The following is a 13,886-nucleotide window of genomic DNA, read 5'->3' as shown; positions in this document are numbered from 1 at the left end:
GAAGTGAAATGGGTTTCCCAGTTACTGGACACCTCATACTTCTGGACCTTCAGTCTTACCTTGTCAGCGAGGCAGTCAGACTCTTCCGCCAGGAGGTATACGGTCCCACCCTCGGCCATAAGGAGAGCAGTGTCAGTGGTGGATGAAGATCTTGGCCGGCCTTGGTGTTGGTGCAGTATTGCTGTCAGGCTGCTATCTTGGGGGGCCTTGCGGACAAGGTGCGGGCTGATTTTCTGGGGTTCCAGGGAGCCACTCTTGGCTCGCCGACTGCCGCTGTGCAAGCTAGTCCCCCTCTTGATGGAAGGACGGGAGCGGATCTGCTGCAACACCCTGTTGAAGGCAGTGGGCCGAGCCGGAAGATCGTGGAGAGACATGGCATAGGAGACACGGTGCATCTCAGGGGAACGTTCTTTTTCGTCTGGGGAGTCGTGGTCAGACATGCCATGGTGCTGGTGCTGCTGCTGCTGCTGCTGTGATGACTCCTGGGAGTTATGGTGCTCCCGTTCCCGGGACCGTCTGCGGCTATGGAAAAGATGCTTAAGGCCATGGCCAAACATAGATCCCTCAGACAGCTGTTGTATCTTCTGCATGGAGAAGAGAGACAAAAGCATTGGAAGCACAGGGGCTACACAGGGCTTCTCTTACATAACACAGACGGCACAGAACACAGATGGAAAAATTAGCTCGCAATATTGCCATAATCCTGCAGCTGCATCTTCTGTTGTTACGAACTGGTGTAGCGTTTTTGAAGTCCAGGCTCACCCACACATAACAATCTGGAGTACAATATTTTGCATTTCATGACCATGAACCTAGGGATCCAGCACTCTCAGTATTGATTAACCCCTAGGGTTCCACCACCACCACCATATGTTGAACTATCACAATTCATCACCAGTACACACTTATGCACACTTACTGCTCCCCCATGCCTCCCAAAAGATCCTACGTCAGCTAGCATCCAGCAAGAACCATTGTCAGAGCACTTTTGCCGGTGCAGAAGGCAATGGATGCGAGCAACGTGGGGTAAGCATTATGATGGTTGTACAATATCTAGCAACTGAAAGGCTGAGAGATCACATTTATACCATTTAACAGCACAGTGACAATTGTGATATTGTCGTGTGTGCCCCCCCCCGACATATTTCTTAAGGTGTGGAAAGGGTGCTAAACATCAGGATTATTCATCATTCCCATGCAACAATCAAAGCCTGGCATAGTATGCCCTATCCATTGTCACAGCTGGATGTTTTAAAGGCGATCACTATATTGCATTAAGATCTGCAGCAGAGGTCGGGAAGTTTTGTGGCCCTCCAAATGTTGCTGGGCTGCAGCTCCCACTATCCCCGAACATTGGCCATGCTAGCAGGGGCTAATGGGAGTACAGCATCATTTGCAGGGCCACAGGTTCTTTGCCCCTGATCTGCACCCTAACTATGACTGGTGTGGCAGGTGTCCTATGGTCATTTCCACACTTTTTGCTGACAACTCTTCAATTTGCAAAAGCATTCTCCATAGCAGGTGCTTTTCTTCCTGGCCTTTAAATATGTTTTAACAAGATATACTCCCTCCCAACTGAACCTGTCAGCTATAGATATTAACTCCTGTCCATTTGTCCTGCAAGACGCGGGTGGCGCTGTGGGTAAAACCTCAAGTGCCTAGGACTTGCTGATCGCAAGGTCGGCGGTTCGAATCCCCGCGGCGGGGTGAGCTCCCGTCATTCGGTCCCAGCTCCTGCCCACCTAGCAGTTCGAAAGCACCCCCAAGTGCAAGTAGATAAATAGGTACCGCTTTATAGCGGGAAGGTAACGGCGTTTCCGTGCGCTGCGCTGGTGCTGGCTCACCAGAGCAGCTTCGTCACGCTGGCCATGTGACCCGGAAGTGTCTTCTGACAGCGCTGGCTCCCGGCCTCTTAAGCGAGATGAGCACGCAACCCCAGAGTCGGACACGACTGGCCCGTACGGGCAGGGGTACCTTTACCTTTATTTGTCCTGCAAACTCTGCTTTAAGGAGTCCTATGAGTTGGCACAAGCTTTTGCCAAAGTCACAGCTTCACTAGACTGAGGGAGACAGAGAAGAAAGTCTAGAAGAGAGCTGGATGCTCTGCTGCTTTTGCCAAACCACAAGGCAAGCTATGGTTACAGTTACTCAAGTCAAGCCTAACCAGATGCATCTTATAGAAGCTACAGGCAATGTAACCAAATTTCATGTATAAGTGCAAAAGCAAACCATAGCTTCCTTCATTAAATCATCATTGAAAACTGAATAGGAGATTTTCCTTTCTTCAGAGTTTATGTGGCTTTAATAGCTAAAAGTCTTGGTTGTGGCCCACTCGGGTTTCCTCCACAAACCAAGTAATATGAGGCCGGAAAGAATCCCAAGGGACAAAATGCTGGTCTTACACCCTGGATAGCCAATGTGGTGTCCTGCAGATGTTGTTGGACTGCAGCTCCCATCATCCCTGACCATCGGCCTTGCTGGCTGGGGCTGATGGGAGTTGTGGCCTAACAACATCTTGAGAGAATCAGATTTGGCTATTACTGTATTAAAATACAGGCTACAAAAGTCCAAGGCATTTATCGCCTATGCAGCAAAAATGTGTGTGTATATATATCTATGTATATATGTGTGTGTGTGTGTGTGTGTGAATATATATGTGTGTGTGTGTATGAATATGTGTGTGTGTGCATATATATATGTGTGTGTGTGTGTGTGTGTGTATGTATACATAGTAAAGGTAAAGGGACCCCTGACCATTAGGTCCAGTTGTGACCAACTCTGGGGTTGTGGTGCTTATCTCGCTTTATTGGCTGAGGGAGCCGGCGTACAGCTTCCGGGTCATGTGGCCAGCATGACTAAGCCACTTCTGGCGAACCAGAGCAGCGCACGGAAACGCCATTTACCTTCCCGCTGGAGCAGTACCTATCTATCTACTTGCACTTTGATGTGCTTTTGAACTGCTAGGTTGGCAGGAGCTGGGACCGAGCAACGGGAGCTCACCCCGTTGCGGGGATTCGAACCACTGACCTTCTGATCAGCAAGCCCTAGGCTCTGTGGTTTAACCCACAGCGCCACCCGCGTCCCTCATATGCATATATACACATATATATATATATATGTATATACGTACGTACGTATGTATGTATAAAAGTTTGCTTATAAGCAGAACAAACTTCCTTTTGGAACATTGCTTCAAGATAGAATGAAAGAGCCATATAATCTTTCCAAGGAAGCTGGAAGTCAGGAGCAGGAAAGTGTTGATCCTGCCATATCTTGCAACATATCAAAGCAATTAAACAACAGATTGTCCCCCAGAAAGACCGCTGGGTGGTAACTTGTGTCAGTTGCCATTTCAAATGAGCTTGTTGCTATTTTTGGAGCAGAGGACAAATTTCCCACCAGATCATCCCATATCTGTGAGTGTTTAATGCACATGGGAAATCAGTGGATCTGTAGAAGAGAAGTGCATGGTGGAGCCTGCTCCCAGCCTGCAACTCCCAGAACCTGGGCTTCTCCGAACCCATTCATTAGTTTGTGGTGCTTATGGGGCATGGTTTGGTTATGCATGGAATGTAGATAAAAGTTTTTCCTATGTATTGACCAAGGATCGCTAGGCGATGAAATAAAAGGTATTTCCAATCCATGTTACATGCTGTCCATGGTCATAAAAGAAAGGACTTAGCTAATGTTAGTGGATGCAAACATAGTTAAAGATTTTTTTCCCCATGAATAAACTATGTGGGAAATTTTCTAATTTCATTTGTATGCATCTCTAATTATGGGATCAGATCTTCTGAAGGATGACAACAAGGACATTCTGTACATTCTGCTCTCCCAGGAGAACATGGTATTTGGCCATACATTACTTCTTATCTTGTTTTATTTTTCTTGCAGAAAGATTAACATGTAATGCTCTTTCATTATTAATAAACCAGACTGAGCTTGGGTATGTGAAATCATTAATATGTAACAAGCCCAACAATGCTGAGTTCTTTTTAAAAACCTGACAAACGGTGATCCTACAGGAGCTGCAGTTTGAAGAGCATTTAGAAAAGTGACAAGGAGTCTGCATCAGCACTCTCATCTAATTAAATTAATGACTCAAAAGTCCACTGCTGGTGCAAGAATAGCAGCTGACCTGAGACCAGGGCTTTCTTGTGGGATCAGGGCCACCATGCAGGTGAATCTTGGAATGAGAAGTGCAAGCTTCCATCACATTCCATCAAAGCAAACAGAACTAAGCCAAGGCAGGAGTCCCTGAAGCAGAAGCAACTGGGCCCAATTCTAACAAAAGAGCAGCATATTCACCTCCAAGGATCTCACACTCAGTGCAGCCTATGCAATGGTTAAAAAAACTCTTGGAGAGATGTCAGGCTGCAGGCCAGAGGCCTTCCCTTTCAAAGCCTTTTAAACCACAGAGCCTAGGGCTTGCTGATCAGAAGGTCGGCGGTTCGAATCCCCGTGACGGGGTGAGCTCCTGTTGCTCGGTCCCTGCTCCTCCCAACCTAGCAGTTTGAAAGCATGTCAAAGTGCAAGTAGATAAATAGGTACCGCTCGGGCAGGAAGGTAAACGGCATTTCTGTGCACAGCTCTGGTTCACAGAAGCGGCTTAGTCATGCTGGACACATGACCCAGAAGCTGTATGCCGGCTCCCTCGGCCAGTAAAGCGAGATGAGCGCCGCAACCCCAGAATCGTCCGCAACTGGACTTAACGGTCAGGGGTCCCTTTACCTTTACTAACTTTCAAAAAGGGGGTGGATTTAGATGTCAAGGCACTGTTGAAGAAAATTGCTCCTCTGGACGTCACCTTGCTTTTTCAAGGCTTGTGTGCTCCATGTCACAACACGGGCACGACATGGGGCAAGTGGTAGGGAGCAAATATCTAATAAATCCAAAGCAGACCACAGAGGATCTTCAGCCCACCTGTGTTCTGGTTTGCCTATGAACGCAAAACTCATCTTGCCACAAAGCTATCCACCATATAGCAGATCAGACTATTGGTCCATCTTGCCTAGTAATGCATATTCTGACTGGCAGTAGCTCTCTACAGTCTCAGACAGAGGTCTTTTTTAATGACCAGCTACGTGGTCCTCCTAAATAGACATGTTAAGGACTTACAGTGGTACCTCGCAAGACGAAATTAATTCGTTCTGCGAGTTTTTTCGTCTTGCGAATTTTTCGTCTTGCAAAGCACGGATTCCCTGAGTATTAACGGTTTTAAGAAAAAGGAAACAAACTCGCAAGACGTTTTCATCTTGCGAAGCAAGCCCATAGGGAAATTCGTCTTGCGAAGCAACTCAAAAAACGAAAAACTCTTTCATCTTGCGAGTTTTTCGTCTTACGAGGCATTCGTCTTGCGAGGTACCACTGTAGTCTGGGTTAGTCCTTTCTACACAGTCCCAACCAGGGAATTCCTCTCTCAGGAGCCTCTCCCTCCTTGGAACTTTTTTTCGGGGGGGGGGGGGCTTATCTATTTGTTAATAAAAGCATTTATACAAAACATCAGTAGGGCAATCATTAAAATGACTGGCTAATCAAGAGACATTTTAAACAACTGAATAGGCCTGTCTGCTTTTTAAAAAGTCTTCTAGAGATGCCTGAAAACCAAAAGTGAGAATGCCTGCCAAATGTCTGAAGGAGGAGTATTCCACAGCAGGGAACTAGTGACACTACATGCCTGATAGCCACTTGAGGCCACTTGGGCTTCTGGAACACACAGCACAACTAACAGCACTCCTTTGGATGATCTCAAGAATTCTGCTGGGAAAGTGCTTAAGAGCCTGGACTCGTTTTTCAGCCCTTTGCATACCAACACAAGAACCTTGAACCTTCCATGTACCGTATTTTTGCATTATGCCTGAATCCTAGTTTGAGCTCTGTTAAGTTGTGGGCGAACATATCAGACGACACAGCGATTCTTCCAAAGCAGCTCTTTATTTGTAAGCTGGAACAGAACTGAACTGAGGAGCTCAGTCAGCCTGCTTATATAGAGCTCCACTAGAATGCAACAGTAACCATTTTCTGTAACTAGCCAATCACTGAACGTCACTTTCGATCCTTCATTTGCATAACTATCTACAGTATCCCCCTGCTGGCCCAGGGTGAGAACTTCAGTACATAACAAGCTCCACTGAAGTATCAGAGAAGGGGCAGAAACATTCATTTCCCAAACATCAACTTGATCTCATGGTTCCTGGGAGCCTCACTTCAGCACCCCACGGTTTAATCAAAAGTGAAGAACATTTAATGTGTAGCTTTCTGCAAACTAGCCTCAAGTCACTCAACTCCCACTAGGACCCAAATCATTAGGCCTCCTTTCTTCTCATTAAAAGTTAGGAATAATTTACTAGCCACTAAAGTTGCAAAGGGGAAGGGCAAAGTGGCTCAAGCTTTCCTCATCAACCAATTGACTTTAAAAATCAGAACGTCTTACCGATTTTCACCTGTGAAAAGGATTACCAGAAAGAAAGGGGAAAAAACCCTACTGTATTGAATTGCTGCTTTGGGCCATCATGATTTAAAGTTTATTCTATTTATAGAGTCTCTATGGAAACGGAGCGCACGTAAGGTAGAAAAGAACTATAAAACCCACAGATTTCTGCATCATGGTACAGAATGGATTTAGATTCTTCGTTTGCCCTTTACAAAAAGGCTCTTGGGAACCAAAATGCCTGGTTCCCACATTTTAAAAATAACCATTAAAAAAACATTTTTTAAAAAAAGAGGCTGGGGACCGGGAAGGAAAAATAGGCTATTTTCACAGCATCACGCCATGCCTTGCGTTCTCTCTGTGTTTCCTTTTGGGAGAAAATGGACAGATGACAACTGACATAACCAGACCATGCAAATGTACGCTGGCAAATTATTCTGATCTATGGATTTCTCAAAAGAAAGTAAGAAAAGCCCTGCACAGTCAGGCCAAATGTCTACCAAGCCTAACATCATGTTTCCCTGACATTTCCCAAGCAGGTAATTTCCACATTAGATTTGAGCTTTCACACAATGTAAGAGCCACTCCCAAAAAACTAAAGGAATATAGCACATGTTTAGCCTTCATTTCTGTGCTATTTGATTCCAGGAAAAAAATCCATGTGCAGCCCCCTTAGCCTAGAAAACTGTGGTAGTAAAGTGATGGAGTTTGGAACAGTATACCAGCATACAGTTATTTCCTGCTGTTTTCATGTGGAAACAGAATCAGGCATGTGTAGAGCATTGCCCAATGACATCCATTGCTGTGTCAAGCCACACCCACTGGTATGAACAAAATATAGGGCAACATGTCAGTCAAAAAACCCCCCACTTCCATAGTATAACAGGTACTGCAGTATGAAAGGGACATCAGAAAATAGGACATAAGTCCTAGCATTATAATCAGAAAAACTGGCGCCAGATTCCCCACATCCAAATGCACCCAAAGTCCAGTTATCTTCCTCCATAAAAAGAGAGAGGAGCAGGAGCCTTGAAGCTGCCCACTGACAACACATGGACAGCAAAACTGAGTAGGCACGAAGAGGGCATTGGCTTTAGTCTTCTCTACCATAGTGATATATCCAATCATAGAACTGTAGAGTTGGAAAGGATCCCAAGGGCCATCTAGTCCAACCCCCTGCAATGCAAGAATCTTTTTGCCCAACGTGGGACTCAAACCCACAACCCTGAGATATATAGTATTTCTGTTTAAATGATGGCCATTTTTTCCACATTTGCACATACATATAAATGAGGATAGGGGATTGTATGCAGATCTGTGACCTCTTTTTTCCTTTCTATGTGGTGAAGTATCTCCTTCCTCTCTGTTTTTGTTTGTTTGTTTGACAAGCATGCATGGTCATTCTACTGCTTCCCAAAGTGGCCAGCTAACTATTACTCGGAAGCTCATAAGTAGACCACGAAAGCAGCAGGCCTCCCCTGATGTTCGTTCCCAGCAACTGATATTTAGTGGCATACTGCTTTCTGAACCTAGAGGGTCTGGGAGATCAGCAGAGCAGCACCAGAACCTGCCGATTGGTTCCACTGGTGTGGTGGCTAAGGTGTTGGACTAGGATCTGGGAGACCAGGGTTCAAATCCCCACTCAACCACGAAGCTCACTGGGTGACCTTGGGCCAGTCATTGCCTCTCAGCAGAATTTAATTTACAGGGTGGTTGTAAGGATGAAATGGGGAGGAAGAAAGTCATGTATGATCACCCTGAAGCTCCTTGAAGTAAAAGTGAGAATATAAATGTAATAGGTATAGCAATAAATAAAAGACCTGCTCTTCGCCAGAACATACAAAAGTGCAATACCATTGGTTGAATCTAATACAGTCACTGCATGAATGGAAGAGATTTAGAGGAGTAGTGGGGAGGAGAGTAAGAGGAGTCCAACTGCATGATCCAAAGTTGCTTTGCGAGTGCAATGACTTTGTTGGATACAACCTAATTAAAGCAATGATTTAAAATAAAATAAAAACCACCACCCATAACCTCAAAACAATAATTACATGCCACACATTACAAGGAGGACATGATAATGATAGTATGCCTCTGAATCTCATGTGGCAAGAGTGCTATTGCACAAAGAACTTACTTATGGGCCTCCCAGAGGCATCCGTTTAGCCACTGTGAGAACAGAGGGCTGGACTAGATAGGCTTTTGACCTGATCCAGCACAGCACTTTTTGTGTTAATATAATTAACCCCAAGCCTTGATATATAATAAAACTGCATCCTATTCAATCATGGTTGTATTAACTTGCCAATCTTAACCTGAGTGAGTCAATAACAGCCTTCAAAGCATGAAACATGACTCATTTTCCAAACAATGCAAATGAAAATCTTAGACAAATTACCAATGCGCACAGCTACTGACAAAAGCGTAGAAGTCTGTTTCCGAATATTGCACATATATACAGAGATATTTTACATATATGTAGAAGCAGACACCTAAACCTTCCATCCCTTTGGATAATCTAATTTATTGTTCTGGCTAAACAACTGACCTAATTAAAAATAATACAGCGGTACCTCGGGATACATACGCTTCAGGTTACATACGCTTCAGGTTACAGACTCCACTAACCCAGAAATAGTACCTCGGGTTAAGAACTTTGCTTCAGGATGAGAACAGAAACCGTGCTCCAGCGGCACAGCAGTGGCAGGAGGCCCCATTAGCTAAAGTGGTGCTTCAGGTTAAGAACAGTTTCTGGTTAAGGATGGACCTCCGGAACGAATTAAGTACTTAACCCGAGGTATCACTGTAAGTTTGAGTTTGACCAAACTGTGGGATGCAGTGGAAGACAGGAGTGCCTGGTGTGCTCTGGTCCATGGGGTCATGAAGATTCGGACACGACTAAACGACTAAACAACAACAATCACTGTAATTGTAAAATGGACTTCAAGGTACATATTTAAATCCGTTTTTATTGGAACAGCTTGCAGGGCTTGCTCTCAAGGTACTGAGGCCCAAACTCATGATAACTTTTGACATGGTAAAGTCACCGTGAAGTGATCTTATGGCAGCAATTTCATGGTTTATGTGTGTACACTCTCATGTAACAACAGCAAATAATTATAATGGCAAAGCAGAAAAATTCAAAAGGCAGAATTTGACCCAATCTAGTGAATACTGATTTTTACCACTGGGGGGCAGACAAACAAAATACTGTATGTATGACATGAAACCGACATTGGTAAATAATGATAAAGGTGGTGGTGGTGGTGTTTGTTCCGGATAATTACCACATCAAAAGAAAGATTCTGGCCATAGATACAACCTTCAGTTCAAAAAAATTACTGTGTTTCAGTAAGCCCCTCTCCCATGACTTAAAGGTGAAAGCACTTTGCCGTTCCTGGACAAACAAGAGTCTTGGTTGAAAAGAAATGAAATATATATATATTTGTTTATTATTAAATTAATAACCCATCTTTCACCCCAAAGCAATCCTTCCCCCCCCCTTTTTTATGTCAACAACAACCCTATGAAGTAGATCAGTAGAGATAGAGGTAGAGATTGTGGTTGGTCCAAAGTCACACAGCAAGCTTCATGACTGGGTGGAGATTTGAACCCTGGTCTCCCAACTTCTAGTCCAGCACTTTAACCACTATACCACACTGGGCCCAAATGTAGATAACGTGAGTCCGAGATAAGTCCCACTGAACCCAATGTGACAGTTGCAACTAACTCAAGACCCACTGCTTCCAATGGAACTTAGTCAACACAAGTGGGACCTGTCACAAAATGTTTCATTGTGGAGTGCTCCTGTTCAAAGTGCCAGCCAGCCAACCAGCCAGCCATGTCCTCATCTTCTTCCAGGATACTCCATTACACCAACAACTGAGTTTTCCGGTTCTCTCCCCAACAGATAGCATTAGCATTCTGTGCCCCCTGAACACGATAAACTCTCACTGGGCTTTGGGAGGGGGGGTTGCTCCCTTGTTTCCCCCCTGAACCTACTGAGACCTCCTTTTTGTGCACAGGTGATGTCATTTGGGCACTCACTGTTGAAGTATTACTATTATTATTATTATCATTGGAATCAGCCAATATTTGCTTTGCAAATGGCAGATGGCTGACATAGAATGACTGTTGCTCAAATCCAGGACAGACAGACAGAAGCTAAAGTGAAGTTATGCTGCAGAAGAGGGCAAATGCTGTCTGAGAATATTATCTTATTCGGCAAATCCATTCCGCCAGGGAAAGGGCTCTAGCCTTCACAACAGGGCTCCCCCCTTCCGCTGCACGCCCCCTACACCTCACCTAAATCTCCTCTGGAGGGTAGAGAGGCACCACACCATAGCTGCAAGCTGCAGAACCATGAAAGCACACATGCACACAACTGTCCACGTAATTCAATGTGAAAAGGGATGTTTAGCACCACCAGCTAAGAATGGCAAGCCTATCCCAGTTTGTATGTTCTCTTGTTGGTTATTGCTTCTAATGGATAACTCCTCCATTTGGCTTGAAGTCTACACGCTGGTGCCTGCTTTGGACACATCACTTATACATCACCAAAAAAAGAAGAAGAAATGAAGAATCAAAAAAGAGGACATAGATCTGAATAAAATTTCTATATGCTAATTTATATGCCTAGATGCAACAAACACTACAATTTAAACAGTAATGCAATACATTTCACCATAGTGGGGTAGACTGTGAGCAGATGACCTGTGTGCTTGCTCAGTCAGCCCTCCATGTGCTCACTGTAGATGGGGAACTTCAGGGCCCTTGCTCACTCTCCCTGCAGTGATTCTCTTTCTTTAAGCCAGACTTCAGGCCAACTGAACAGTTTATAACCAGTATGAGGTTGGCCACAGTTCTTGAAGCAAAATCAAATGTGACCTGAAACGGTACGTGTGTCTGTGCTCGCACGCATGCCTTCCTTTATCCACCTTAAATGTCACCTCAAACAGAAATGAAAGAAACAGCACACATCTGCCATCTGAAGTCCTGAGGAATTGTGACCTTTATATCTAATTAATTTACTTGTTTAACTCACACAAATCCACTTGGAAAAACTGGTTCTTCAAGATCCATGTGCTATTCCTCCTGAAAGGTTATTAAACATCACTGAACATTTACATGTCTCGAAATCCCACATACAGGTTTAGCAAAGTATTGTTTAAGGATTATTTATGTAATGTAATTTTTGCCCACATGATCTCACGAAAGTCAGGGTGTAGTAAAATATTAAACCATAACATGAATATAAAAGACCATCAAACTAGCATCCGGTACAACACAGTATCATAATCGTGATTATGGCACAATTCTGTGTGAGCACCACAACAAGTGCAGGAGGCAAGAAGAAAGAGTTGCCAGCAAGCATGAAGTGTTGCAAAGGGTCCACTTACAAACACTGTGTTATCATAAGGGCGGCATAATGATAAAGTTAACATTTAGCATAAGTTATAGAGCACAACACTCCATGCACCAAATGTTTGAGCATGCAAGAAAAGGACTGAAACGCACAGTAGCAAACCAGACAGTGGCTGATAAATGATTTTACAGGGCGGTCACTAATCATGTCATTCCAGAGCCCAAGCTGGTACTGTTCATGCTGCCTGACAGCAAATATATTCAGGTAACCCGTAGGGGACTTGGCTCACCTTGACAATGACCTTCTAAGACTGAAAGGCAATAGCTTATTCTCCCGCAGGACACACATTTCAAGCATACTATGCAAGAGCTCTGACACTGGACATACTAATCTTCACGGGTAAAAAAGGGCAAATGTCACATCCACCCACTCCAGCTATCCCACAAGGCGAGACGTTAATGTCTCCTGACAGAAGTAGGCTTCTAATCTTCAGAGACGTCGAACCCTGAAACAGTCTCTCCAGAATGGTGCCAGAGACAAAGACGGTAAATGGTTTTAAAACTGAGCTGAACACAGTTAACTATAGGTATTCAATACTGCATTTTAATTTAGAGCTATCCCCATTCTGGGGATGATTTTCCTTTGCTCTCCCTTCAGGTTTTGAAGTGCACAGCAAAGCAAGGAAAGGAGATCACCTATTTTCACAAGGCAAGGTTAGGAAATTTGTTCACACATTTGTGCCAGATTCACAATATATTTGCAAGTTGATGGACTGCTGTTAATTAACATAACCTGCACATTATTTTAACCAACATGGCAGATGCCAAATTGCAGATGGTGAAAAGACTGCATTTCTGCAACATTCTATTTCAAAATCAAACCACTCAAATGTGAAAAAGGTTAAGTCAGCTTCTGCAAAATCTTTGTGGAAACTGAAAATGTATAATGATACTGTACATTGAGTTCCCTTTTAGTCCACTGCAAGCCCTTCAGCATTTCAGTTTTTACCATCTGGTTTATAATGTTTATTGCTGCAACAATAGGACTAGAAACTTGCTACTTTTGTTTCCAAATGGAAGTTGGGCTTCTTGTGGGGTGAAAAACAAAATACTTATATATGTAATTACGTTGAAAAGCTTTGGCTCCAGACCAAGGAGCAACAACACATTTGTGGATCCTTGTTATTTGGCTCCTAATTCCTGATTCTAGTCTTCCTGCTATGCAGTGTTGAACCTTGCTTGAACTTCCTGTGATGTTGACATTGGACTCTTGCATGATTCTGTCATGTTTGAACCTAGACTAAATCTCTGTGTTTGAGCTTAATGTGTTTAAACATACTGCATCTGCAACCCTGCCCTCATTCGTGAGTCCTTTGGTGAAGGTTCGTATCTCCTGCAATTGGGACCCTAGCACCTGAGGGTATTTCCTGGAGCATGACATCCTGCTTCACAGCCATCCCAACAAAAATCCCACCCCCGCTCGCCAATGCTTCTATTAGGCCCAGAAAAAGCTTCCATTGGTACCAATGGTACTTGCTAATGGTGCATTTAGCATCCTGTCTAATGTAGCTCTCAGTTCCCACCTTAACAGTGTCAGGAAACAGGGTGAACAGCTATACTGCTACTATGCTGGAGAGTTGTCTGAGCCCATGATTTAACTGCAGGGGACATTTTCCCAGCACAAAGTTTAAGCGCTCAGCTTGCAAAGAATTATGACAGCACCTTACAATGCAAAACATTCATAGTTATGTAAAAGAACAGGACCTATACAGTCACGCTTAGAGGGAGCCTGACTTGTACTTCACCAAGGACTAAATTATATTCTGTTACACTCAGCAAAATGTGCAAGAGAAGAATACACCCAAAACACACCAAAAAAATCTGCTAGCTTAAAACATTCAGGTCTTCATTTATTACAAAGACAGAATGCCTGTAAACACAAGAAAAAGAAAAATGAGACCCAAGGCTGTCATTTACTAAGTTTTCACTCAAAAGACTGCACTAAATCTTTATAAAGAAAAAATACAGTGATGGTTGGTGTGTTAGAGTTTGGGCAGTGACTGCATAAGGCAGAGGTAGGGAACCAGTCTCC

General features: G+C 43.9%; 1 protein-coding gene across 1 annotated transcript in view; it reads right to left on the bottom strand.

Annotated features, from left to right (window-relative positions):
* The window catches only part of TMCC2 (transmembrane and coiled-coil domain family 2), an 87,062-nt gene that overhangs the window by 64,007 nt on the left and 9,169 nt on the right, over positions 1-13,886 (bottom strand). The window contains exon 3 of the mRNA XM_053393297.1: positions 60-584. Within this exon, the coding sequence (XP_053249272.1) occupies positions 60-584 (525 nt within the window). The remainder of the gene's footprint in view (positions 1-59; positions 585-13,886) is intronic.

This window comes from Podarcis raffonei, chromosome 6 (genome assembly GCF_027172205.1).
Source record: "Podarcis raffonei isolate rPodRaf1 chromosome 6, rPodRaf1.pri, whole genome shotgun sequence".
Lineage (NCBI taxonomy): Eukaryota > Metazoa > Chordata > Lepidosauria > Squamata > Lacertidae > Podarcis > Podarcis raffonei.
Note: the sequence above shows the minus strand (reverse complement) of the source record. Positions and strands in the feature narration are given on the sequence as shown.